Source organism: Elgaria multicarinata, chromosome 13 (assembly GCF_023053635.1).
Source record: "Elgaria multicarinata webbii isolate HBS135686 ecotype San Diego chromosome 13, rElgMul1.1.pri, whole genome shotgun sequence".
NCBI classification, from domain to species: domain Eukaryota; kingdom Metazoa; phylum Chordata; class Lepidosauria; order Squamata; family Anguidae; genus Elgaria; species Elgaria multicarinata.
In genome coordinates, this window is record NC_086183.1 from 23,593,860 (window position 1) to 23,621,665 (window position 27,806).

Sequence of the window (27,806 nt, forward strand, 5' to 3'; positions counted from 1 at the left end):
AGCTCCATGGGCTGAAGAGATGTGTGAGCTTTCTTTGTATTTTTATTTGGCTTCCATTTTCTATCGACAAACTGCCACTCCTTTCACAAGAAACTGTCACTCCCCACTCCTTTCATCTTGCTAAATCCAAAGAATCTACTTTGACTGCGTCCTAAATAGATCACAGTTCAGAATAACACAGCAGGTGAAGTGATGGAGCCATCTGGGAAACCCACGTCAGCTGGATTTAACCCACTAAGCGTTGACTTCAGCATTCCACTTCATGACATAACTCTGCTCTGTTGTATACGAGATGACGATTCTTCCTTTATCAAGCTTATTTTCTTAAAGATCAAGCCATCGGTAGAAGGGAAAAGCCCTATATTACATTCACTTGCCAGTACTGTCAAGCCCATAGGATAAGAAAACAAGAAGTAGATGTTTACATAAAGAGATGTTAGAAATACTTCACTCTTGCATTTTTATTTTTATTTTTTCAGTTATTAGCTTTCAGAGTAGGAATTCACAGGGAAACTATTGTGTAATCAGAGGATTCAAGATTTTGGTGCTTAGGCAGGAAATAGCCACCCTAAGATTCTCGTTGGACATCATAAAGACTATAAACCTATGCTCATTCACTCATTCTGTTTAGTGAGACTGATTCAAAGTAAACATGCATCCCATTGGGATTTGAGGATGCAAAACTATGGCATTGCACAGTGCCATCCTATGCACATGTACTCCAAACAAAGTCCCACTGTGCTCAATGAAGCTTACTGTCAGGAAAATGTGTGCCTACATTTGTGGCCTAAGGAATGAAGAAAAAAGATATCAGCTAGTAGCTTCCCCACCACCTTCCCACTGATGTGCCTCAAGAGAGTTCTACTAGTAATCCATTGTCAGAGGGAGCAGGTCCATCTGTGCTTTGTCAATAAAAACCACGGATCCAGTTGAGATAGCTGTCGACCTTGATATATATGCGAGGCCCAACTGGCTCACCATAAGATATAATCCCCTGGACTTGTCCTTCACAGATAAGGGGTCCACCAGAATCACCCTATTGAGAGAACAGAACACACTATGAAATATATAGTTATGGCTTAGACTACAATAGTGACCTGGCTTGCAGCTAATGCTTATCCATAATTTATTCATCGCATGAGTTGTTAAATTCTGGGTTGTCATGGTGTGTGAACTCTGTCAGGCTAACAAACCATGGTTTGTCAACCACAAACAACCCAGGAAGAGAACCTGTGGTTTCATGTCTGGTTGTGAACTACAGGCTGTTTCAATCATGGATGGTCATTACATGTGAATCCAAAACTGTGGGTTGTTCATGAGTTGTTTCTCCAGGCTATAGAAAAGGGTGGCTAGTACTGTAATGCCACAAAGGCATCTGGGATATGAGGAAGGAGTGGGCAGGGGAAGAAGAAAACAAACAACCTAGGGTTTTAGGTTCCCTTCCACCATCTTTGCGTTATTGTTTTTGTTAAAGAAAGGTTTGTATGTACAGAAACATATACTCTTTACAATATTCAATAGTGTGTAATTCACTGGAATTTATCATAGTGCATACAATGCTAGTTTAGTAGGGGTGTGCACGGACCCCCCCGCTCCGCTTCTCTTCCAGATCCGCGGTTTGCGGATCGGCCCGCTCCGCCTATGTCCGCTCCGCTCCGCTGCGGAGTTCCGGATCCGGATCGGAGCTCCGTTTTCCCCCCATAGGCTTGCATTAAGCTAAAAAAGTATACAACTTTTTTTCTGCTAAAGTTAGAAACCTCAAGTTTGGCACCATGACACCTCATGGAGGTATACACATGCATGCCAAGACTCAAGGCAATCCCATCATCCCCTGATTTTTGGGGAATTTATGAAAATTGGGTACCCCATTCACACCCCTTTCGATAGCTCCATCAATTTGCACGTTAAAAATCTCAAACTCACCACCATGATAGCATATCCAGGGATACACATGCACACCAAGGCTCAAGGCAGTCCCATAATCCCCTGATTTTTGAAGAATTTATGAAAATCGGGCACCCCATTCACACCCCTTTCGATAGCTCCGTCAATTTGCACGTTAAAAATCTCAAACTCACCACCATGATAGCTTATCCAGGGATACAGATGCAAGCCAAGACTCAAGGAAGTCCCATCATCCCCTGATTTTGGGGGAATTTATGAAAATCGGGCACCCCATTCACACCCCTTTCGATAGCTCCGTCAATTTGCATGTTAAAAATCTCAAACTTACCACCATGATAGCTTATCCAGGGATAAACATGCATGCCAAGACTCAAGGCAGTCCCATCATCCCCTGATTTTTGGGGAATTTATGAAAATCCAACACCCCATTCACACCCCTTTCGATAGCTCTGTCAATTTGCACATTAAAAATCTCAAACTCACCAGAATGATAGCATATCCAGGGATACACATGCACACCAAGGCTCAAGGCAGTCCCATAATCCCCTGATTTTTGAGGAATTTATGAAAATCGGGCACCCCATTCACACCCCTTTCGATAGCTCCGTCAATTTGCACGTTAAAAATCTCAAACTCACCACCATGATAGCTTATCCAGGGATACAGATGCAAGCCAAGACTCAAGGAAGTCCCATCATCCCCTGATTTTGGGGGAATTTATGAAAATCGGGCACCCCATTCACACCCCTTTCGATAGCTCCGTCAATTTGCATGTTAAAAATCTCAAACTTACCACCATGATAGCTTATCCAGGGATAAACATGCATGCCAAGACTCAAGGCAGTCCCATCATCCCCTGATTTTTGGGGAATTTATGAAAATCCAACACCCCATTCACACCCCTTTCGATAGCTCCGTCAATTTGCACATTAGAAACCTCAAACTTGCCACCATGACAGCTTATCCAGGGATATACATGAATGCCAAGGTACAAGCCAACGGCGACGGGGACCAAGGGACCAAGGGGGAAGGGGGGGCCTTACCTGCGTCCGTCCGCGGTCCGTCGGCTTCTTCAATTGAGCCCACGGTCGCGGGCTCAATTGAAGAAGCCGACGGACCACGGACAGAGGCAGGTAAGGGAGAGGAGGGTGGGGGGGTTACCAGGCCCTGCCGCCGTCGCCGCCCATGTGGCGATGGCGGAAGAGCTTGGTAAGGGACCAAGGGGGAGGGGCCCTTACCTGCCTCTGTCCGCGGTCCGTTGGCTTCTTCAATTGAGCCCGCGGTTCAACGATTAAGTCTGGGCCGCAAGTGCGGCCCAGACTTCCTGGTTGAAACGCAGGCTCAATTGAAGAAGCTGACGGACCGCGGATGGACGCAGGTAAGGGAGAGGAGGGGGGGTTTACCGGGCCCTGCTGCTGTCACCGCATGGGCGACAGCGACAGGGCCCGGTAAACCTCACTTACCTTTCCGGCAGAGCTCCGAATCGAGGCGAAGGATCCGCTTTCACCTCGATCCTCTTCGCCACGCTCCGCCGGCCCCCCAATCCTCTTTGCCTCCGCCTTAAGGGCAGGTGAAGCCCCCCGCTCCACTTCTAATTCGCCGGTCCGATTAGAAGCGGAGCATATCCCTATAGTTTAGCATGTACTATGCGAAGTGTAGCACATGCAAGTACAATTGTATTGTAAACGTTACACTTTGTGTATATTATGTATGTGTACAGTACATATGACTACGCTGAACTATATACAGTGTGAATTTAGCATGTACTAAACTTCATTATGCATATGCTAATTTACATATAATTTATATACAATTTGCATATGCATACTGGTGCCATCCTTTGCTCTCTTTATGGATGATGCATCAGTGTCCAGCCTGGTCCACTGTAACCTGGTTGCAATTTTGGGCTTGGTGAAAGGAATTCTGCCCACAGAAAAATCTCCTTACCCAGCATGTTCCTTTGCATCCTTTCCAAGTTCCTGTACATAATATGTGTTCAGTCATTTTCCTCTCTGGGTGAGCCTTTACACATAAGCGTTTCTCTTGTATGTTGACATCAGCGCAATGAGGAACGTCAGGAAAAGTCTCTGAAAACCAAAAGGAAAGGGTGAGACGGTCCAGTACGATGCTTGCAAGGGGTCGTGTTTGCTGCGTATGGGAGCAGCTGTGTAAAAAAAACTGGCCATGTGCAATGCCCCTTCCAGCATTTTGGGGAGCTTTAAGGAAGTCCTGCTGAGTGGCCCCACTGAACCTGGGAGAGGGCTATGGCTCAGCGGAAGAGCCCCTGTTCTGCATGCACCCACCAAGCTCTGTGCCCCTCCTGCTTTTTATTTCATTGCTTAAGTGCCTTAAAAATTAAGCAATGATATGATGTTATGATGCAAAGTCATGATGCAAAGTGAACTGTTGATCTCCAGCACCATCTTTATTTAGATGTAAAAGAATGGATTAACGTTTTGTTGCTCAGACCCCACCTCTGCCTTGTAATTCGGTTCTTGGACTAGTTTATTTTATATTAGTCCCACCAGTTTACCTTCTGGCAAACTAGAGTTTTGTGATGGGTGATGCCCACCAGAGTTTTATAAATGGGTGGGTCCTCCCAATGGCAGCCATTTTGTGAGAGCACCTACGACAGTCTCAAAATTCCAACCGTGCCCACCAGCCCAAGGGCAACATTTCATGGAGCGCTTTCCACATCTATAGAGACAATGTGCCTGAGTGCGCAGAGAATTATGAGCCGGTGATGATTCTTACGTTTAGGATCTCTGGTTACGCCCCAACCCTGGATCCTGCATTTTGCTCCCACGGAGACAGAGACGGTGGGCAGGCGGAGAGGGGCGATGAACTTGCTGTACTTCACAGGTTTGTTCAATTTGAGCATCATGATGTCAACAGTGAAATTCACACAGCTGTTCTTGGTGGTGCGGGCAGTGTCCGGGTAGCAATGGGCAGCCACACTGAGTCTCGACTGTTCGTTACCTCTTAGCATCTTTCTGTTGTGCATTCCAAGCCTCATCTTGATTTTGCCACTACTGGAAAAACAGCAAAGAAGGCCAAGGCCCAGATGGGCAAGTTCACTATGAACGTCATCACACAGGAGAAAATCGCATTCCGTCGCTTCTCTGCCTGCGCATTTGTCCCTCATTACTTCCTTTTTTGAAAGAGTAAGTAAACAACCTGCATGTGGCCCATTCAGGGGCCCCGCTTTGATCCCACTGCTTCTCCCACCATACAGAACATGTTCCTTTGCAGTGGAATATGGTTATTATTATTATTATTACTAGTAGTAGTAGTAGTAGTAGTAGTATCCCACCTTTTGCCCAATGCTGGGCCTCAAGGCGGCCTTACAAAGTTTAAAATATATATGCGGGCGGGGGGAGGGTAATAAAACCATAAACAATTAAAAATACATAACAAAATTATAAGACATTAACGTAGATAAAGGGCTGGATTATTCTCCAAAGGCCTGCTTGAACAAAAAAGTTTTAGCCTGCTTCCGAAAGCCCATCAAGGAGGGAGCCAGCCTAGCTTCCCCGGGAAGAGAGTTCCAGAGCACCGGAGCAGCCACCGAGAAGGCCCTCTCCCACCTTCCCACCAAGCGTGCCTTTGGAGATGATGGGACTGAAAGAAGGGCTTCTCCAGAAGATCTCAAAGCACGGGCAGGCTCATAAGGGAGAATACGTTCTTTCAAATAACCTGGACCCGAACCATATAGAGCTTTATAGGTCATAACCAGCACTTTGAATTGTGCCCGGAAACAGACTGGAAGCCAGTGGAGCTGTTTTAACAGGGGAGTTGTCTGCTCCCTGTAACCAGCCCCGGTCAACAATCTGGCTGCAGCTCTTTGAACCAGCTGGAGTTTCTGAACACTCTTCAAAGGCAGCCCCACGTAGAGCGCGTTACAGTAATCCAATCGGGATGTAACTAAGGCATGTGTCACCGTGGCCAGGTCCGACATCTCTAGGAACGGGCGCAGATGGCGCACTAGCTTTAACTGTGCAAATGAACTCCTGGCCACCGCCGAAACCTGGGCATCCCGGCTCAGGGCTGAATCCAGAAGTACACCGAAGCTGCGGACCTGCGTCTTCAGGGGGAGTGTAACCCCATCCAACACAAGCTGAATCCCTATTCCCTGATCTGCCTTTCGACTGACCAGGAGCACCTCTGTCTTATCTGGATTAAGCTTCAGTTTGTTCACCCTCATCCAATCCATTACTGCCAACAAACACCGGTTTAGAACACAGTTAAAAACTGTGGTTAAAATGGTTAAAACACAGACAGATCTAAAGAGTCTCTCTCTCCCCAATCTTCCTTTCCTCCATCGTTCTCCAGTCTACTTGATTTGTATAGATGTGGTTGATAGTTGCTGCTGCAAATCCCATTGATTTCAACTGCTAACATGACATGCTGCCCCTTGGTCTGTGCTTAGGAAAAGGGCGCAGAAAGAGGGGAACATTTTTCCATTCCCCCCTTCCCTCCGTTTCCCTCCTCTTCAAGCACAGACCAAGGGGAATCAGGTCACGTTAGCAGTTGAAATTAATCCAATTTACTTTTGAGTAAAGTAAATCCCCTAACCATGCCTGGAGGCTCCCTCCCTCCCTCCCTCCCTCCCTCCCTCCCTCCATGACTCCTACTTAGGAAAAGCTCCCAGGTGTGGAAAGAAGGGAAATTTTTCCACCACCCTTCACCGTTTCTCTCCCCTCCAAGCACAGACCAAGGGGCAGCAGGTTATGTAAGCAGTGGAAATCAATGGGATTTACTTTTGAGTAAAGTAAATCCCATTGAAGATGCACAGTTTCGGATGTTCAAAGGCATGGAAATGCGATCCTAAGTTCCTCCGCGCTAAAAGAATATAAGCTCCAACAGATTTGAGGGAAGAAATGTAAAAAAACATTAAAAAACAATGGATGACCCAATCTGGTTCGAATTTGGCATGCTGAAACCTCTCCTTAATACCTACTACTGTGCCAATTTGGATTTCTTTATCTTTAAAAATGAGGGTGCTGCTGGCAAGGAGGTTGCATTTCCCACATTTCTTTTAAAGTGAGAATGGATGAGTTAAGATGGAGGAAGCAGGAGAAGGAAGGATTTGAATTGGCAATTAAAAACACCCGCTGGAGACAAGACACACCCCTTTCACTCACCAGCAATTCTGCCCCTTGAAAATACACCCACAGAACACTGGATTCAAAACAAGAATGGAAATACATGCTGCAGTTTGACCAATGTGCTTTTGCATGCCCTGAAGAACCAGACTTTCCCTGCACCTAGATATTGCACATCCTTTGGCTTTATAGCACAATTAAAGCAGGATGTATGGGAGAACTTCACAATAAAAGCACATTATAAACTGGAAATCTTTGCACGCAATTCACAGTGATTACAGAGTGTAATAAAGCTTGAAGCTACCAGTTACAACATGTAGTTTTCGTTTTGCCCCTCTACCCTTCATTCCATCCCTCTTTGCTTCTGTTCCTGCCCACCACCAGAATGTGGGGTGTGAGAACTTCTCCGATATTGCAATTGGGGCGTGCAGGTGAAAAGAGTTCCATCTCTCCTGTCGTAAAAAGAAGATTTCAACTTAAACTTCACTGTAAAATTTTACAGAGATTTTTTGGCAGGTATCACATGAAATGACCTATCAGCAGGACCTTGCATTCCTGTTGGGTTCCTGTCCCAGATTCATACTTGGAAAAGTTGTGACAGGGAAACCTGAAAATGTCCCCATTGAAGCCCCTCAATTTAATGTGAATAAATTGCTCAAACACACTCCTGTCACTTTCCCTCTAGCCCCCACCTTCGTGCCTTTAAAGACAACAAGATACTGAAAGCTCCAAGGCTGTCTTGATCTCTTTTTCCTTATCTGCCAGGATTACGTGTTACTTTTTGCATAAGCACTCTGCTTGTGTTTAGGAACCAGGCTGAGCAACATAGACTTGTAGACTTGCATTGTTTAATTTATTTACCATCTAGAGCCCTCTGAATAGGCATTTCTGAAGGGTCAGAGCATACTCCGGAATTCCTATTTCTCCTTGAGGTGCTTATCAAAGAACAGAATGCACATTTTGTATCGGTCATAGGCTGCCAAAATATGGCATTGTTTATTTAAGAATGGGTTTCTGTTTAAGGAACATGTATGAGACTTGTGTTCAGTCATAGGAGGGAAAAGTGTGACTTCATCAGAGACACTTTGATGAGTATAAAAGTATGCTGACGTGAATGCTGGAGAGAGAGTTTTTCTCCATCGGTTTGAATCTCTGTGTCTGGACTGGTTGTGAAGTCGTTCCTTCACTATCAGGTAAGGGGAATTTCCCTAACAGTTGCATGTAATTTTACTGCAATGTAACTTCTACACAGGTAAAAGCAAAGGGCTGCATTCAAGACGGGAGCTCTTCAGAACACACACCATGTCACTATTGGTCATGGATGAATGAACCTTGAACAATGCCCAAGATCTGAAACTGGATCCCTAACATATTCACCAGTGCCTTGACATGATATTCCTCACCTTTCATAGCAATGAGCAGCACTGAGCACCCAGTTAGAATCGATCAATATTCCAGCACAGAAGGGGCCTTTTGAGTTATGGAGCATCACAAGCCATGGATGTTCAGTCTCACTGCATTCCTCACCTCCAAGCACCCGCTTACGGTGTGCTGACACTGCAACACAGACCAAGAAAGCTCACTGTCCCACTGGGATGGGCACCGATGCTCTTCAACAGAAGATTGCAATACCTCCAAAATCACTTCCCCCAAATAACTCAATGATCCCTTTCATTCTTTAAGGAGAGAGGCTAAGAGGTACTTCACATGTGGGTTTGCTGTGTGACCTTCAGTATTGAAGAGGTTTAAGATATGTTTCAGCACTACACTTTACACATCTCTCTAGCATAAGCTGCACACAACAGCCCATCCGCATCCATATCATGCGCAAGAAAAGGAAAATCAGAATGTAACGAGTCACATGCAATTCTCTTCGGACAACAATACAGGTCACTTGCACACATAAAGAGAGAACTGCTACACATCTAACACAAATGCAGTTAGAAGTGGAAGACAAACTGATGCACACCCACTATCCCCCAGCCTTCCCAAGTTTCTGGTCAGATTGCATCGAAATGCGGGCTCTTACCAAAAGACGACAGCAGCAACAGAAAGAAAGCCATCAGTTTGGAAGGTTCCATAGCAGCAGTTCTTCCTGGCAAAGTGTCCCTATGTACTTTAGAAGTGTGGAATAAGCTCAGTGATTAAGGCAACGGAGCACAAAATGTTCATCTCAACTCCTTTATTATATCCCACATGGGTTGACACATTCATCTCTGCCAACCTGGCATCTCATGTGAGAATGCATACAATCAATCATTCCCAGTGCCTTTTCCCCAAATCCAGGCAAACACGAGTAACAGCATTGCTTAATCAAACCCAGCTTCTTGGTGATAATTTTCTCCTGTTTGTCTTTGTTTGGTTTGGATAAACAATCCCCACTTTCTGGCCCAGGGTAGGGTTCCTCTCTTCACATTGTCTGATCTGGCCTTACCATTCCCCAAATGACAGGCACTCTGAACTTCTCACAAATCAATGATGCAAGAGAGTGATGTGGGGCAGGTAAATAATCCCCCATCCCATCCACAATTTTCCTCTGCCAAATCCACAAGGAGAAATAGTGTCCACAGCTGCTAAATCCTTCACTGGACTTTTTCGCTAGTACCTTTCTGCCAGAAAATGCCTACAGCCTGGGGCTAATTGTTTTATGAAATCTTTACTGCTAAAAGTGATAAGACATCACAATTTGACATAATAAAAACAGGCAAAAAGATAAGCTAAAATAAATAAGTTAAATAGGTTAAAAATGGATAATATAAAGTAAAAGTAAAATAATGAACACAATTGGAATATGAAGATAAAAATCACATTAACATACATTAAGAACTTTAACTCAAAATTGTCCGGGAAGCCACACTTGCTTACAGTGAAGTTGAAATCCTCCCACTCTATTCACTCTCTATTACTGTTCTCCAGATTTCATGGAGGGAGCTTGGTTGCTCCCACAGAAGAGGTATTCCGAAAGAAGATCATGCCACAATTGTTGTACAGCCTTGGGCAGATAACTTGGTTAAAGCCTTTTTGGAGCTTGCTCTTAAAGGAGCAATGTAGGAAGAAGGGAAGTTCTTTCCTCCCTGGTCACTCTACAAAAGAGGGTAGGGCTCCTGCAGCTTTAACTGTTGTGATGAAGAGGGAATTGCACCAGGTGCTGCATGCATACAAATGACACGGCTGAAATTCCCTTTTCTATACAACTATTAAAGATACTCCTCCTTTCCATGTGGTCTCCCTTCTTAATCAAAGCAACCCAAAGAAAAAGCCTTTAAATATCTGCATCATTGAATCCACTGCTCAGTAATAAAGAAAACCTGTGAAAGTTTGAAAAACTAAATGGGAGCTGTGGCGGGAGACAGGACCACCACTCTACCAAATCATTCATCTATAAAGTATAATAAATATAAATTAACAGCTTTCATATATGGAAGAAATGAAACATACCTTTTGCAATATTACTCACAAATCCTGTGGTTCCTATTGGAAAAGACCTCCACGTTGAAGTCTTTTATGCCAACTGCAAACTAATTGCCTGTACAATCAGATGATCACAATTGAGCAGAAAGGGCTAAAGGAAGAGACTGTATGCACTTATAGCACTTAAGGCTAAGGTACTAGAACTGCAGAGGTATTAACGCTGCATAAACCTCAATGATCCTGAATGTCAAATGATTCTGAAATGCAACAGAAACTTTAGAACATGTTAAACTGGTCTGATGAAAAAGAAATAGTAGTTGCCGTTTGCTGCCCCTTGAAAACACACCCACAGAACACCGGATTCAAAACGAGGGATGAAAGTACATGTTGCAGTTTGAGTGATGTGCTTTTGCATGACCGGAAGAACTGTACTTTCTGCGCACCTGTTAAGGTTGCACCTGAGGAAGCCTCCTCAGAGGAGGAGGAGGCAAACTTACAAGAGGTAGAGGGTGTTTCCTCCCCCACTTCCGGGCTAGAGACCGGCACACAGCTGGAAGGGCGTCGTGTAATGGAGGAGGATGCAGGTCCCGTGGAGAAGCCACAGGCCAGTCAGTCTCTTCCTCCACCCAGCCCCCGCAAAAGGAGATGTAGAAAATGGTCAGAACAGATGCAGGTGGTCAGACGAAGTATGCACCTACAGAACAGGCTGGGAATAGACACTGAGCTTTAGTAGGGGGTTGGGTCAAAGGGTAGAGGAATGAGGCACAGCTGGGATCTTGGTGGGGTCATACTTGCAGTGCTTGAAAAGGGAGAAGCCAACCGCTGGTCTGGTCTAGTGAACACCTTTCATCCCTCCAGTAGCTACTGTGTCTCCACGCTTTGCTTCCTGATCGTGTTCGCTAGCCAAAAAAATGGAGGAGGCACTTGCAGATGAAAACCAAGTGTTAAGGCAGCAAACTAACCAACTGGCTGCTATGGTGATGGCGTTGCAAACACAGTTATCGCAGATAGAGCAACGACCCCCTCCACCTCCTCCGGCTCTGGCACTTTCTCATAAGTGTCCTATTGCCCCGCCGGAGAAGTTTGATGGCTCTCCAGACAAATTTGCAGCCTTTCTGGCACAGTGTGAGCTATACATGCAGCTGCGGCCCCAGGACTTCCCTACTGCTCAAGTTCAGGTGGGTTTTTTGATAAGCTTACTGACGGACGCTGCGGCCAAATGGGCAACTCCCTTGCTATTGCAGAAAAGCCCACTTCTCCAAGACCATGGGGAGTTTGTTAAAGAATTCCGGGCTGCATATGAGGACCCACAAAAGGCAGAAACTGCCAATAGGAGAATCCGGTGCCTCCACCAGCGTCAGGATATTGTTTCCACCTATGCCAGTGCCTTCTGGTTACTGGCTGTGGATCTCACCTGGAATGAAGCAGCCCTGATGGACCAATTTCAGGAAGGGTTGCATGAGGAAGTCCTGGATGAACTGGCAAGGGTGGACCGGCCTGGGAATTTGAAGGAACTCATCCATTTGTGTCTACACATTGATGGGCACCTAGAAAGCCGTAAGTTGGCAAAAAAAAAAAAAAAAAAAAAAAACCTGCACCTTCCGGTCAGTCACCCCTGCAGGCCGTGGGCAGCCAGTAGTCACGCCAGCACCAAGTTTCCAGTCTGGGGAGGAGGAATCTATACAGCTGGGTGGGGCCCAGCCCTGCCTCTTGGTGCATGAAAAGGAGCGTCGGCAACAGGGAGGCCTGTGTCTTTACTGTGGGCAGGGGGGGGCATTTTGCTCAAACCTGCCCTGCCAAATGGCCACTCCTCATGGTATCGGGAAACCGGCAACCCCATCTCTAAAGGGAGTCCTAGGACTGGGGCAGGGAGGCGGCCCATCAGTTGAGACTCCAATTCACCACTCTTGTCAGCCCCTGGCTCTGCCGGTGACCAGGTATCAGCCAGGCCAACCCCCGGTCCAGACCATGGCCATGGTGGATTCAGGGGCCTCCAGCACATTCATGGACATGAGCTTTGCACAGCAACAGGGATTTCAAGTGTACCCACTGGCCATGCCCCTCAATATAGAGATGATTGATGGGAGGCCTTTAGCTTTGGGTTTGGTGACGCATGAGACCGAGCCCTTATGGGTGGAGATCCAGGGACACCAGGAGCACATTTGGTTTCTGGTGGTGGCACTAGCTCATTTTCCGGTGGTCCTTGGAATGATGTAGTTGAGGTTGCATGACCCCTGCATCATGCGGCTCCGAGGGGAGGTCATCTTTGCATTGAACTGCTGCAGCCTTCATTGTTGGGCAGGGACAGTGAGTGCCTTTCTCAAAGGGCCTTGGGAGGACCTGCTTGAGGGCCTGCCAGACAAGTACCAGGAGTTTGCGGACATATTCAATAAAAGGGATGCAGGTTACTTGCAACCCCTCGGCCATATTATTGCACCATCTGTTTGCTTCCTGTGCCCGGATACCAGCGGGCCATATTTATGCCCTGTCTGAACCGGAGTTGGCTGCTCTGAGGGACTTCCTGGAGAAGAACCTAAAACAGGGGTTCATTCAGCCATCTACATCCCAAGCAGCAGCTAAGATAAGCTACCCACTGCCGCTTATCCCAGAACTCCTAGGATGGCTCTGTTATGCCACCATCTACACCAAACTCAATCTATGGGGAGCATATAGTTTGGTGTGGGTACGAGAGGGGGATGAGTCAAAGTTTCAAGAGTTTTGGTGGCCAAGGGTGCATGCAGATGTGGAGCAGTACGTACAGTCCTGTGAGATGTGCCACAGGGCAAAGCACCAGACAGGGAGGCCCATGGGACTGTTGTGCCCATTACCCACACTGTCAGGATCCCGGAAGGTTGTGTCCCTCGATTTTATTACAGACTTGCTCTCATCGGAAGGGCATACCACCATTCTGGTGGTGGTAGACCTGTTCTCAAAAATGGCTCATTTCATACCATGCACAGGCACCCCGACAGCCAAGGCCTCGGAGGAGTTGTTCATACAGCACATATTCCATTTGCATGGTTTGTCAGACAGAATAGTTTCTATTTCTGCTAAACAATCCCTTTGCTCACAGTAAGTTACAGTTAGCTAACTTAGAATGGCTTTAGATTTATTATTAGCTCAACAAATGGTGTGTGCGCTGTGTTTAACCAATATTGTTGCTTTTATGTAAATGAACATAGTAAAATTGAAACAGATGTAAAGAAAATAAAAGAAGCAGTACAAGTCTTTAATAGAACTGGACAACCACCCACTAATGATCTATTTGGATGGCTCACTAGTTGGTTACCCAATCTGGGGTGGTTAAAAGAAGGATTTCTTACATTGTGCCTGATTGTAATGATTTTGCTTATCCTTGCTTTTTGTCTTCCCTATATTTTGTCTCTTATGAAAAATCTTGAAAGATCTGTAATCCACTAGCAAATGTATTTGCATTATGAAGCCTTAGCCATGGATGACCTAGAAGAAGCTAGCAAGCTTGAGTTTTAAATTGCTTTAAAGGGGTGAAATGTTAGCACAGGTGCCTCCATTTTCTAAAGGAAGCTGTGAAGTAGCCATTATACACCAGGCGAAGTGTCAGGTACCCGAGGGCGTTTTCAAGGGTGTCTTCCTGTATCTGTCTTATCTAACTAAAACAATGGCCTCGGCTCCAGGCAGAAAGTTAGCTTACTGTAACTTACTGTAAGCAAAGGGATTGTTTAGCAGAAGATAAGAAAACTCTATTGTTACGTTTTGATTGGTTAATACTGCTACAGGGCACTGCCCCTTTCAGGCTTGAAATGCTGTGCTGAATTCCCAATTTCTCTGTCTGACTGTTCGCTTTCAAGACACTCAGATCTTGATTATAATCAATAAAGTGCTTTTGAACCCTCTGTCGCTGAAAGTGTGGAGTCGTGCTTGGGGGCTGAATTGGATCTCGTTCCTAAGGGCAAAGAACTTGTCTAACATGAGTACGAGAGGGGGAATGAGTCAAAGTCGACATTTCAGACCAGATATGGCCAGTTTGAATATACAGTCATGCCGTTTGGATTATGCAATGTGCCCGCAATTTTTCAGCACTTTATGAATGATATATTCCGAGATTATCTAGACCGTTTTGTCATTATCTACCTTGATGACATTTTAATATATTCAGCTAGCTCTTGGGCTCACGAGACCCATGTGTGAGCTCTACTGCAAAGATTGCTGGAAAACATCTCTACGCCAAGTTGGAGAAATGTGCTTTTGATCTAGAAATGGTGGACTTCCTGGGGCACTGGATATCACCTAAGGGCGTAGAGATGGACGCCGTAAAGATGTCAGCCATCGTGTCTTGGCAAAGGAGGTTAAGCGATTTTTGGGGTTTGCCAATTATTACTGCCGTTTCATTCCTGAGTTTGCCCGGGTGGTGGCCCCGATCGTGTTTGCTATGTGGTCGGAAAAAGTTCCAGTGATGTCCAGAAGCTCAGCAAGTGTTTCAACAACTGAAGAATCAGTTCACTGTGAAATCCATCCTGCAGCACCTGAATCAGCAGACCCCATTTGTGGTGAAGGCCGATGCATCGGATATGGCTGTTGGGGCAGTTTTATTGCAGACTGTGGGGGAAGGGGAGACCCTTTTGCCTTGTGCGTTCCATTCTTGCAAACTTACCCCGGCAGAGCAGAAATACACGATTTGGTAAAAGGAACTGCTCGCTAATAAAGGATGCCTTTGAAACATGGCGTCACCTGCTGGAGGAGGCCCGTTACCCTGTAGAAGTGCAGACGGATCTCCAGAATCTGGAGCATCTACAAACAGCATGGAAACTGAATCAGCATGAGATCCGGTGGGCCCTCTTTTTCTCATATTTCCACTTCAAGGTGACATATATCCCGAGCTCTCAGAACTGGCAGGCAGATGCACTCTCCAGAAAACCGGAACATGCAGATTCCAGGCAGGAGGATCCGTTTTCGACCGTGTTATGGCCTGAAAACTTTCTGGCAGCCCTATTACCCCCTGCAGTGCTACCCCAACTACAGCAAGAGCAGGGGCAAGATCATTTTGCACAAGTGCGTGTACGGGAAGTTGTCAGGGCAGGGGCAAAGCACTCATTGCCTTTTTCAGTGTGGGATGGCATCCTGTTACACCGGAACCGGATGTATATACCCACAGGACTGCTGCGGGCACAGATCCTGCACCAATACCATGACAGTAGGCCGGTGGGACACTTTGGGCTGTTCAAAACCCTTCACCTTCTGACCTGGGAGTTTTGGTGGCTGAGGCTCCATGCGGATGTGGAGCAGTACGTACAGTCCTGTGACATGTGCTGCAGGGCGAAGCACCAGACAGGGAGGCCCATGGGACTGTTGTGCCCATTACCCACACTGTCAGGACCCTGGAAGGTTGTGTCCCTCGATTTTATTACAGACTTGCTCTCATCGGAAGGGCATACCACCGTTCTGGTAGTGGTAGACCTGTTCTCAAAAATGGCTCATTTCATACCATGCACAGGCACCCCGACAGCCAAGGCCTTGGAGGAGTTGTTCATACAGCACATATTCTGTTTGCATGGTTTGTCGGAGGGAATAGTTTCTGATAGAGGCTCACAATTCACGTCCTGTTTCTGGAAGAGCCTGTTTCGACTGCTGGAGGTGAAGTTGCGCTGCTCCTTGGCTTTCCACCCACAGTCGGATGGGCAAACAGAGCGCATTAACTCCACCTTAGAGCAATATCTGCGATGTTATGTGAATTTTCAGCAGGACAATTGAGGGGGCTTCTACCCCTGGTGGAGTTTGCTTACAGCAATTCGCCCCATGCATCCACACAGCAGACACCATTCTTCACAAATTATAGGTATCACCCATCATTCTTTCCTTCATCGGTGGTCGCCTCTACAGTGCCGGCAGCAGATAGCTTCATCCAGGAGCTGCAGGCAGTCCATTACATGCTGCAGGAATAGTTGGATTGGGCGAAGGAGGCCTATAAGCAAGGGGTGGACACTAGGTGGCAGGAAGGGCCTACATTGAAAGTGGGGGATCAAGCATGGCTCTCCATCCAGTACCTCCCAGTTTCACAACCCAGCCGGAAGTTGGCACCTCAGTTCTGGATCATTGTCCAGATTAATCTGGTGGCATTTTGCCTGCAACTTCCTCCATCGATGTGCATCTATCCTGTGTTTCATCATGAATTATTGAAACTGGTGGTACCAGGACACTCACTTCGAACCCAAAAGAGGCCATCACCTCTGGTGATGGTGGAAGGGGTTTAGGAATATGAGGTGGAAGGGATCCTGGATTCTCGACATCGCAGCAGATTTCTGCAGTTCCTGGTGGACTAGAAAGTGTATGGGCCAGAGGAGTGGTCCTGGGAAAATGCTACTCAGGTTCATGCCCCAGACTTGGTCTGCCAGTTTCACCGCTGGTACCCAGGGAAACCACAACCCCACGGTTTTTTGGGGTAGGACCTTGGAGGGGGAAATAATGTTAGGGTTGCATCTGAGGAAGACTCCTCGTGTTCGGTTTTTCGACCCAGATCGGTAGGCTTGCGCTTCAGAACTTGTCTTTGGGGAGAACTATTGGATTCTATGTAAAGAACTGTGGTTCTCTTAAATACCAGCAGTTTCCTCCTGCATTCTTGGCAAGAGATTTCTGGCTGGGTAATTGGAAATAAAACACTCAAGCAATAAACCATTTAAGAGAACGCTTTGACTCGTGGCTGGTCTCTGAAAGAACCAAAATATTTCACTTCTTTTGGCTAAGAAGCACAATTCAAGCAGGATGCATGGGAGTACTTCACAATAAAAGCAGATTATAAGATGGAAACCTTCAGATTCCTTTGCATACAATTCACAGTTATTGCACAGTGCAATGCTGGTGTTATGAAACTCAGAGTTACTGCTTGTTGCTGGATGAAGTAAGTGGCACAAATGTGTTTGTCTTCTTCACTTGATGTCAATAACCCCAGAGGGGGAGATGGAGTAGGATCACAGAATCATAGGGTGGGATTAACCCCTGCTGGGGGATCAGCTCAATGGCCATGATCAGTATTCAGCATTTGTTATACGAACAAACCTTGATGCCGGTACAGGTCAGTCATTGTTATGTTTTTGTTTGTAGGGGAGTAGGGAACTAGGAGTAAACTGGCATTGAAACTCTGTTTTTAAAGGGTAGCTTGTTTTACTTGGAGAGTAGATAACCTATGGGCTGTTGAGTTATGCATATAACACAGCATATTAAAAATACTGGAGTCATAGTATAGGCATCCTGTCCTCAGGGCTGAGGAATTTCTGAGAAAGATAAGTTGACCAAAAACTGATCACTGAAAAGAATTTGCTCTTATGAGTGTTCTTTGTATTGTATATTGAAGATAACATGTAAAAAGGATGTTTATTTCGAAAGAAATATTGTCTGATAGTTTGTATGATTTGTTTGAAGCTCTTGTTGAAGGACCTAAGGGCCCGAAACGTCGAACTTGTGTACGCATCAATTTGTCTTTTTTAAATAAACGTGTGTGTTTTTTTACTTTTTACTGAGGAAATTACCATTAAATATTGCAATTTAAATTCAACACCAGAGTATACATCTCTCTTTTTCTTCAACTAGAGATATATTGAACAATGCTGTAGGCTTCTTACACAGGAATCAGTCTTTAGGTCAACGCAGCTGCCTAATTTCCTCTATTTGCTTTACTGGGTTTCTTCACCATGCTCCATGTTGGACTATTGGGATCCATTAGTCATAGGACAGGTAACTCATTACCTGCCTGCGATGCATATACTATCAGGAAAGGGTATAAAAGATTGAGCTGAGGCCTAACCAGTTTGGCTTCGCTCCAGGGGGAAAGTGCTCACCGACCTGGAGAATTTGGGGTTCTACGAATGATCTGTATTTGCTGTTGATTGGGGCCCCAGGAAATGCCAGCTCTTTGGGAGCTGCCAGCTCCGTGGGCTGAAGAGATGAGTGAGCTTTCTTTGTATTTTTATTTGGCATCCATTTTCTATCGATAAACTGCCACTCCTTTTGCAATAATCTGTCACTCCCCACTCCTTTCATCTTGGTAAATCCAAAGAATCTACTTTGACTGCGTCCTAAATAGATCACAGTTCAGAATAACACAGCAGGTGAAGTGATGGAGCCATCTGGAAAACCCACGTCAGCTGGATTTAACCCACTAAGTCTTGACTTCAGCATTCCACTTCATGACATAACTCTGCCTGTTGTATATGAGATGACGATTCTTCCTTTATCAAGCTTCTCTTCTTAAAGATCAAGCCATCGGTAGAAGGGAAAAGTCCTATATTACATTCACTTGCCAGTACTGTCAAGCCCACAGGATAAGAAGACAAGAGGTAGATGTTTATACAATGAGATGTTAGAAATACTGGAGTCTCTTTCTTATTTTTATTTTTTCAGTTATTAGCTTTCAGAGTAGGAATTCACAGGAAAACTATTGTGTAATCAGAGGATTCAAGATTCTAGTGCTTTGTCAGGAAATAGCCACCCTAAGATTCTCGTTAGACAGAGCATAAATTCAGAGCATAAACCTATGCTCATTCACTCATTCTGTTTAGTGAGACTGATTCAAAGTAAGCATGCATCCCATTGGGATTTGAGGATGCAAAACTATGGCATTGCACAGTGCCATCCTATGCACATGTACTCCAAACTAACTCCCACTGTGCTCAATAATGCTTACTGTCAGGAAAATGTGTGCCTACATTTGTGGCCTAAGGAATGAAGAAAAAGATATCAGCTAGTAGCTTCCCCACCACCTTCCCACTGATGTGCCTCAAGAGAGTTCTACTAGTAATCCATTGTCAGAGGGAGCAGGTCCATCTGTGCTTTGTCAATAAAAACCACGGATCCAGTTGAGATAGCTGTCGACCTTGATATGTACGCGAGGCCCAATTTCGGCAGTAGAAGAAAAAATCCCCTGGAGTTTTCCATCACAGATAAGGGGTCCACCAGAATCACCCTATTGAGAGAACAGAACACACTATGAAATATACAGTTATGGCTGAGACTATGATGGTGACCTGGCTTGCACCTAATGCTAATCCATAATTTATTCATCTCAAGAGTTGTTAAATTCTGGGTTGTCATGGTGTGTGAACTCTGTCAGGCCAACAAACCATGGATTGTCAACCACAAACATCCCAGGAAGAGAACCTGTGGTTTCATGTCTGGTTGTGAACTACAGGCTGTTTCAATCATGGATGGTCATTACATGTGAGTCCAGAACTGTGGTTTGTTCATAGGTTGCTTCTCCAGGCTATAGAAAAGGGTGGCTAGTACTGTAATGCCACAAAGGCATCTGGGATATGAGGAAGGAGTGGGCAGGGGAAGAAGAAAACTAATAACCTAGGGTTTTAGGTTCCCTTCCACCATCTTTGTGTTGTTGTTTTTGTTAAAGAAAGGTTTGTATGTACATAAACATATACTCTTTACAATATTCAATAGTGTGTAATTTACTGGAATTTATCATAGTTTAGCATGTACTATGCGAAGGGTAGCACATGCAAGTACAACTTTATTGTAAATGTTACACTTTCTGTATATTATCTATGTGTACAGAACATATGACTACGCTGAACTATATACAGTGTGAATTTAGCATGTACTAAACTTTATTATGCATATGCTGATTTACATATAATTTATATACAATTTGCATACACATACTGGTGCCATCCATTGCTCTCTTTATGGATGATGCATCAGTGTCCAGCCTGGTCCACTGGTTGCAATTTTGGGTTTGGTGAAAGGAATTCCGCCCACAGAAAAATCTCCTTACCCAGCATGCACCTTTGCATCCGTTCCAACTCCCTGTACATAATATGCGGTCAGTCGTTTTCCACGCTCGGTAAGCCTTCACACACAAGCGTTTCTGTATTATTTTGACGTCAGCGCAATGAGGAACGTCAGGAAAAGTATCTGAAAACCAAAATGAAAGGGCGAGATGGTCCAGTAAGATGCTTGCAAGGGGTCGTGTTTGTTGTGTATGGGAGCAGCTGGGTGAAAAAATCTGGCCATGTGCAATGCCCCTTCCAGCGTTTTGGGGAGCTTTAAGGAAGTCCTGCTGAGTGGCCCCACTGAACCTGGGAGAGGGCTATGGCTCAGCGGAAGAGCCCCTGTTCTGCATGCACCCACCACGCTCTGTGCCCCTCCTGCCTTTTATTTCATTTCTTAAGTGCCTTAAAAAATAAGCAATGAGTCTGTTATGATGCAAAGTGAACTGTTGATCTCCAGCACCATCTTTATTTGGATGTAAAAGAATGGATTAATGTTTTGTTGCTCAGACCCCACCTCTGCCTTGTAATTCGGTTCTTGGACTAGTTTATTTTATTTTCGTCCCACCAGTTTACCTTCTGGCAAACTAGAGTTTTGTGATGGGTGATGCCCACCAGAGTAGCCATTTTATAAATGGGTGGGTCCTCCCCATGTCAGCCATTTTGTGAGAGCACCTACGACAGTCTCAAAATTCCAACCGTGCCCACCAGCCCAAGGGCAACATTTCATGGAGTGCTTTCCACATCTATGGAGACAATGTGCCTGAGTGCGCAGAGAATTATGAGCCAGTCATGATTCTTACTGTTATGAATAGTGATTGTGCCCCAACCCTGGACCCTGCATTTTGCTCCCACGGAGACAGAGGTGGTGGGCAGGCGGAGAGGAGCGATGAACTTGCTGTACTTCACAGGTCTGTTCAATTTGATCATCATGATGTCAGCAGTATAATTCACACAGCTGTTCTTGGTGCTGGCAGTGTCCGGGTAGCAATGGGTGGCCACACTGAGTCTCGACTCTTCATTACCTCTTAGAACATTTGTGTTGTGCATTCCAAGCCTCATCCCGATTTGGGCACTACAAGAAAAACAGCAAAGAGGTCCAAGGCCTAGACGGGCAAGTTGACTATGAGCATCATCACACAGGAGGAAAATCCCATTCCATTACTTCTCCGCCCACACGTTTGTCCCTCATTACTTCCTCTTTTGAAAGAGGAAGTAAACAACCTGCATGTGGCCCATTCAGTGGGCCGCTTTGATCCTACTGCTTCTCCTGCACACAGCAGCGGCAACTTCCACCTTTAAACAAGTCGGACTTACTGGGTTGTGTTTTTGTTACGCGAAAAAGGCTAAAAAGGGTGGGGAGGCACGTGGGAGGTAGACAGCGTTTTGAGAGGGACCCACAAAAATCCGAGAGTGCCCAGTAACAAGCATGCAATAAAACACTTGTCTGATAGAGCTCTACATGAATGCTTGGGGTGGATATTTGTCCTGGGATCTCAGCTGCAGGTACTGTCATAGGACTTGCTGCTGAGCATGGCTGTCCATCTCTTCCAAAAACAGACCCGAGGACCAAATATGTCCCTGCAAGAAGCCCACTCTTGTCCTCAGCAATTCCCCAGAAGGCCACCGCCCCTTTCCCCTCGCCACTAATTATTTGGGAGTTTCCCCGTTTTTGCAGTTTTCCTCTCATTTCAAAAACTTTAAAAATGCCTCTCCTGAGGCTACTAGCAGGAAGAACTTTCAGAGCTTCATCACACCAGCATTATACTGTGCAATCACTGTGAATTGCGTGCAAAGGACTCCAAAGTTTTCCAGCTAATAATCTGCTTTTATTGTGAAGTACTCTGAAGTTTTCCAGTTTATAATCTGCTTTGACTATCCTGCTTTATTTGTGCTATAACCTCTTCCAGTTCCTGTTCCTCATCTGTCAGTTCCTCCTGCAAATTTCTCTGCGTTTCCCTCGGTCTCAGCTGATGAACTGTCTACAATACTGCGCTCTTCAAAGCCTTCCACTTGTTCTTGTGATCCGATTCCTTCTCGCGTCTTTATTAACCTTATCCCTGCTATCCTCCCTTCCTTGCTTCATATTATTAATCTTTCTCTGTCCTCTGGTTCATTTCCTTCTGCTTTTAAACATGCTACAGTCTCTCCTATTCTCAAGAAACCTACTCTTGATAGGCTATCTCTGTCTAACTACCGACCTGTCTCTTTGTTGCCGTTTGTTTCAAAGATCCTGGAGCGTGTGGTCTACTCTCGTTGTCTTGATTTTCTTTCTAGTAACTCTGCTCTGGATCCTTTTCAATCTGGATTCCGTCCTTTGCATTCCAGTGAAACAGCCCTTACTAAGATTACCAATGATCTTCTTACTGCCAAGTCTAAAGGCCATTATTCCGTTCTTATTCTCCTTGATCTAACTGCAGCCTTTGACATGGTTGATCATGATATTCTTTTAGATTCCCTTCATGACCTTGGATTTTGTGGCTCTGTCTATAACTGGTTTGCCTCCTATCTAGCGGGTCGCTCTTTCAGCGTGTTGGCTAATGGCAGCTCGTCTTCTTCTTTTTCCCTTTCAGTAGAGGTTCCGCAAGGCTCGGTGCTTGGTCTGTTGTTGTTTTCTTTATACATGTTGCCCTTGGGTAATCTTATTCAATCTCATGGCCTCCAATATCATCTGTATGCCAATGATACACAATTATATCTTTCATCTCTGGATCTTTCTCCTGATGTTCATGATTGTATCTCGGCATGTCTTTCAGATATCTCAGCTTGGTTGCTTCATCGTCGTTTGAAACTTAATATGGCAAAGACTGAATTGCTTGTTTTTCCTCCTACCTTCTCCTCATCTCTCATTTTCTCTTACTGTCAATGATGTTACACTTACTCCAGTCAAGGAAGCTCGTAGTCCTGGCTTTATATTTGATTCCTTGCTCTCCTTTATTCCTCATATTGAGGCAGTAGCTAAATCCTGTCATTTTTTCCTGTATAATATTGCCAGGATTCGATCATTTTTGTCTGTCTCTTCTGCCAAGACTCTTGTTCATGCACTGGTTATTTCTCGGTTGGACTACTGTAACCTTCTTCTCACTGGCCTTCCTTCTTCTCACATCAGTCCGTTGGTTTCTGTTCACCACTCTGCTGCTAAGATCATCTTCTTGGCTCGCCGCTCTGACCATGTAACTCCACTTCTGAAATCTCTTCATTGGCTTCCAATTCACTTCAGAATCCAATATAAACTTCTCCTGTTGACCTACAAAGCTTTTCACTGTCTAGCTCCTTCCTATCTCTCCTCTCTCATCTCACACTATTGCCCCGCTCATGCTCTTTGCTCCTCTGATGCCATGTTTCTCGGCTGCCCAAGGGTCTCTACTTCCCTTGCTCGGCTTAGTCCATTTTCTTATGCTGCCCCTTATGCCTGGAACGCTCTTCCAGAACATTTGAGAACTACAAGTTCAACCACAGCTTTTAAAGCTCAGCTAGAAACTTTTCTTTTTCCTAAAGCTTTTAAAACTTGATTTTGTTCTGACTTTATACTGACTTTATACTGTTAATTTTACCCTACCCAGTGCCTGTTTACCCTACCCTGTGCCTGTTTGCATTCTTTTCCCTTCCTTGTTGTTTTATTATGATTTTATTAGAATGTAAGCCTATGCAGCAGGGTCTTGCTATTTACTGTTTTACTCTGTACAGCACCATGTACATTGATGGTGCTATATAAATAAATACTAATACTAATACTAATAATATAAAAGGAAAAGAATCAAGAAATTTTGCTAGTAGTTTTTGAGCAAATCATTTGTTGTTTTCCGAGTGGCCACTGGGGCAGGATTTGATATGTTTAAAGAAAAATTAAACAAATGCTTACATAAAAATTGGCACAGTAATAGATATTAGGGAGAGCTTTAAGCATACCAAATTTGAATCGGATTGGGTCATCCATTGATTTTTTATGATTTTTTTACATTTCCCCCCTTAAACCCTTTGTAAAAGATCTTAGGACCGCTGCTACCCAGGGTGTGATTTAGCAACAACAACAATGCCAGTTTAGCGCTGTAGGGGATAATTCAAGTTGTTATCTCATTTTGCTTATATAGTGCTTATATAGCATATGAAAACTTGTAAACTTACACCTCTGCTGTAGCGCATTGGGGAGATCCATTGAGGTTCACTCACAGAAGTTCTTATCCCCACCCCCCAGATCTTCTTTGTACCCTCTCCTACTGTTTATAGGTTGTTTGAAGTGGGGACAACTCCCCCTCTAACAGGGATTGGATTTTGCTTCTCTTGTTACTGAACACCAAAGTAGAATGTTACGTAAGACTGCAGTCAACTCTTTTGCAGGTTTACTCAGTAAATAAATTCTATTGAGTTCAATGGAATGCATTTCCAAATTAGAGCTCCTCGGATTGCAGTCTTAATTTTTGCAACTTTAAAAAGGGAAAAAATGGGGTGGGTGGCTGGGGTGGGGGAGTGAAGCGAGGTAGGAAGTGGCCATCTCAACTCCCAGGGTACGGCGGAGGAGATTTCAAATGCAGTGCCGGGAACTCCAATGGCAGAGAAATTGAGAGGGAAATCACTGTTAGTGAGAGGATTAAGCTATCCTTTCCCGTGTGGGGGCTCCCAATAAAAACTGGACTCCCCATTGTTAAAAAAAAAGGAAAAGAAAAAGATGTGGAGATGCAGGATTTCCCCCCCCTCGAGAACATTTCCATCTCTGCTTCCCCCTGTGTGTGTCTCCTGCCATCCCCTACTCAACTTTACATACTCAAAGGAAAGGACACACGGACAGTCACACACACACACACAGATTCATTCAGAAGCAGCCAAAGGACTTCGCTTGAAACTGACAAGACATTTGGGCGAAACTTACCAGCCTTTGAAGAGCGCCTCTGACAGACCTACCATACGGAACGTGTTCCTTTGCAGTGGAATATGGTTAAAAACACACACAGATCTAAAGAGTCTCTCCCTCCCTGATCTTCCCTCATTGTCCAGTCTACTTGATTTGTATATATGTGGGTGAGGGTTGCTGCTGCAAATCCCATTGATTTCAACTGCTAACATGTCATGCTGCCCCTTGGTCTGTGCTTACGAAAAGGGCGTAGAAAGAAGGGGAAATTTTCCATCCCCCCTTCCCTCCGTTTCTCTCCCCTCCAAGCACAGACCAAGGGGAAGCAGGTCATGTTAGCAGTTGAAATTAATGCAATTTTCTTTTGAGTAAAGTTAATCCCTAACCCTGCCTGGAGGCTCCCTTCCTCCATGGCTCCTGCTTAGGAAAAGCTCCCAGGTGTGGAAAGAAGGGAAATCTTTCCACCACCCTTCACCATTTCTCTCCCGTCCAAGCACAGACCAAGGGGCAGCAGGTTATGTAAGCTGTGGAAATCAATGGGATTTACTTTTAAGTAAAGTAAATCCCATTGAAGACGCACAGTTTCGGATGTTCAAAGGCATGGAAATGCGATCCTAAGTTCCTCCGCGCTAACAGAATATAAGCTCCAACGGATTTGAGGGAAGAAATGTAAAAAAAACATTAACAAATCAATGGATGACCCAATCTGGTTCAAATTCGGCATGCTGAAACCTCTCCTTAATACCTACTACTGTGCCAATTTGGATTTCTTTATCTTTAAAAATGAGGGTGCTGCTGGCAAGGAGGTTGCATTTCCCACATTTCTTTTAAAGTGAGAATGGATGAGTTAAGATGGAGGAAGGAGGAGTAGCAAGGATTTGAATTGGCAATTAAAAAACCCCGCTGGAGACAAGACACACCCCTTTCATTCATCAGAAATTCTGCCCCTTGAAAATACACCAACACAGAACACTGGATTCAAAACAAGGGATGAAAGTACATGCTGCAGTTTGAGCGATGTGCTTTTGCATGCCCTGAAGAACCAGACTTTCCCTGCACCAAGATATTGCAAAACTTTTGGTTTTATAGCACAATTAAAGCAGGTTGTATGGGACTACTTCACAATAAAAGCAGATTATAAACTGGAAATCTTTGCACGCAATTCGCAGTGATTGCAGAGTATAACGCTGGTGTGATAAAGCTTGAAGCTACCAGTTACAACATGTAGTTTTGGTTCTGCCCCTCTACCCTTCATTCCATCCCTCTTTGCTTCTGTTCCTGCCCACCACCAGAATGTGGGGTGTGAGAACTTCTCCGATATTACAATTGGGGCGTGCAGGTGGAAAGAGTTCCATCTCTCCTGTCGTAAAAAAAGGAGATTTCAACTTAAACTTCACTATAAAATTTTACAGAGATTTTTTGGCAGGTATCACATGAAATGACCTATCAGCAGGACCTTGCATTCCTGTTGGGTTCCTGTCCCAGATTCATACTTGGAAAAGTTGTGACAGGGAATCCTGAAAATGCCCCCATTGAAGCCCCTCAATTTAATGTGAATAAATTACTCAAACACTCTCCTGACACTTTCCCTCTAGCCCCCACCCTCGTGCCTTTAAAGACAACAAGATACTGAAAGCTCCATGGCTGTCTTGATCTCTTGATCCTTATCTGCCAGGATTACGTGTTACTTTTTGCATAAGCACTCCGCTTGTGTTTAGGAACCAGGCTGAGCAACATAGACTTGTAGACTTGCATTGTTTAATTTATTTACCATCTAGAGACCTCTGACTAGGCATTTCTGAAGGGTTAGAGCATACTCTGAATGATGGAGAGAGAGCTTTTCTCCATCGGTTTGAATCTCTCTGTCTGGACTGGTTGTGAAGTCGTTCCTTCACTATCAGGTAAGGGGGAAAAGTCAGGTAAGAGTTTCTGCAATGTAGCTTTTCCACGGGTAAAAGCAAAGGGCTGCATTCAAGACCGGAGCTCTTCAGAACACACACCATGGTCACTATTGGTCATGGATGAATGAACCTTAAACAATGCCCAAGATCTGAAACTGGATCCCAAACATATTCACCAGCGCCTTGACATGATATTCCTCACCTTTCGTAGCAATGAGCAGCACTGAGCACCCAGTTAGAATCGATCAATACTCCATCACAGTAGGGGCCTTTAGAGTTATAGAACAGCACAAGCCATGGATGTTCAGTCTCACTGCATTCCTCGCCTCCAACCACCCGCTTACGGTGTGTTGACACTGCAACATAGACCAAGAAAGCTTACTGTCCCACTGGGATGGGCACCGATGCTGTTCAACAGAGATAGCAATACCTCCACAATCACTTCTCCCAAATAACTCAATTATCCCTTTCATTCTTTAAGGAGAGAGGCTAAGAGGTACTTCACATGTGGTTTTGCTGTGTGACCATTCAGTGTTGAAGAAGTTTGAGATATGTTTCAGCACTTCACTTTACACATCTCTCTAGCATAAGCTGCACACAACAGCCCATCCGCATCCATATCATGGGCAAGGAAAGGAAAATCAGAATGTAACGAGTCACATGCAGTGCTCTTCGGACAACAATACAGGTCAACAATACAGCTCTTTACACACATAAAGAGAGAACTGCTACACATCTAACACAAATGCAGTTAGAAGTGGAAGACAAACTGATACACACCCACTATCCCCCAGCCTTCCCAAGTTTCTGGTCAGATTGCATCGAAATGTTGGCTCTTACCAAAAGATGGCAGCAGCAACAGAAAGACAGCCATCAGTTTGGAAGGTTCCAT

At 45.0% G+C, this 27,806-nt stretch overlaps 1 protein-coding gene across 1 annotated transcript; it reads right to left on the minus strand.

The window, feature by feature from the left end:
* Window positions 1-907: 907 nt before the first annotated feature.
* Window positions 908-27,806, minus strand: LOC134408373 (transmembrane protease serine 9-like). The gene is made up of 12 exons (XM_063140632.1): window positions 27,755-27,806; window positions 27,117-27,270; window positions 20,971-21,242; window positions 20,173-20,312; window positions 19,276-19,353; window positions 15,883-16,099; window positions 15,551-15,706; window positions 9,040-9,126; window positions 8,414-8,567; window positions 4,660-4,934; window positions 3,853-3,992; window positions 908-1,036 (listed from the first exon to the last, which is right to left on the minus strand). The coding sequence occupies exons 1-12, from the start codon at window positions 27,804-27,806 to the stop codon at window positions 908-910; spliced, it is 1,854 nt and encodes a 617-aa protein (XP_062996702.1).

Excerpts from the sequence above, each read along its gene's own strand:
- LOC134408373 (XM_063140632.1), bottom strand. The coding sequence starts at position 27,806 with ATGGAACCTTCCAAACTGATGGCTGTCTTTCTGTTGCTGCTGCCATCT. Across the intron at positions 27,271-27,754 it reads GTTGCTGCTGCCATCTTTTG|TGTCAACACACCGTAAGCGG; the intron begins GTAAGAGCCAAC and ends TCTATGTTGCAG. Across the intron at positions 1,037-3,852 it reads GATGCAAAGGAACATGCTGG|GGTGATTCTGGTGGACCCCT; the intron begins GTAAGGAGATTT and ends TTCTCTCAATAG.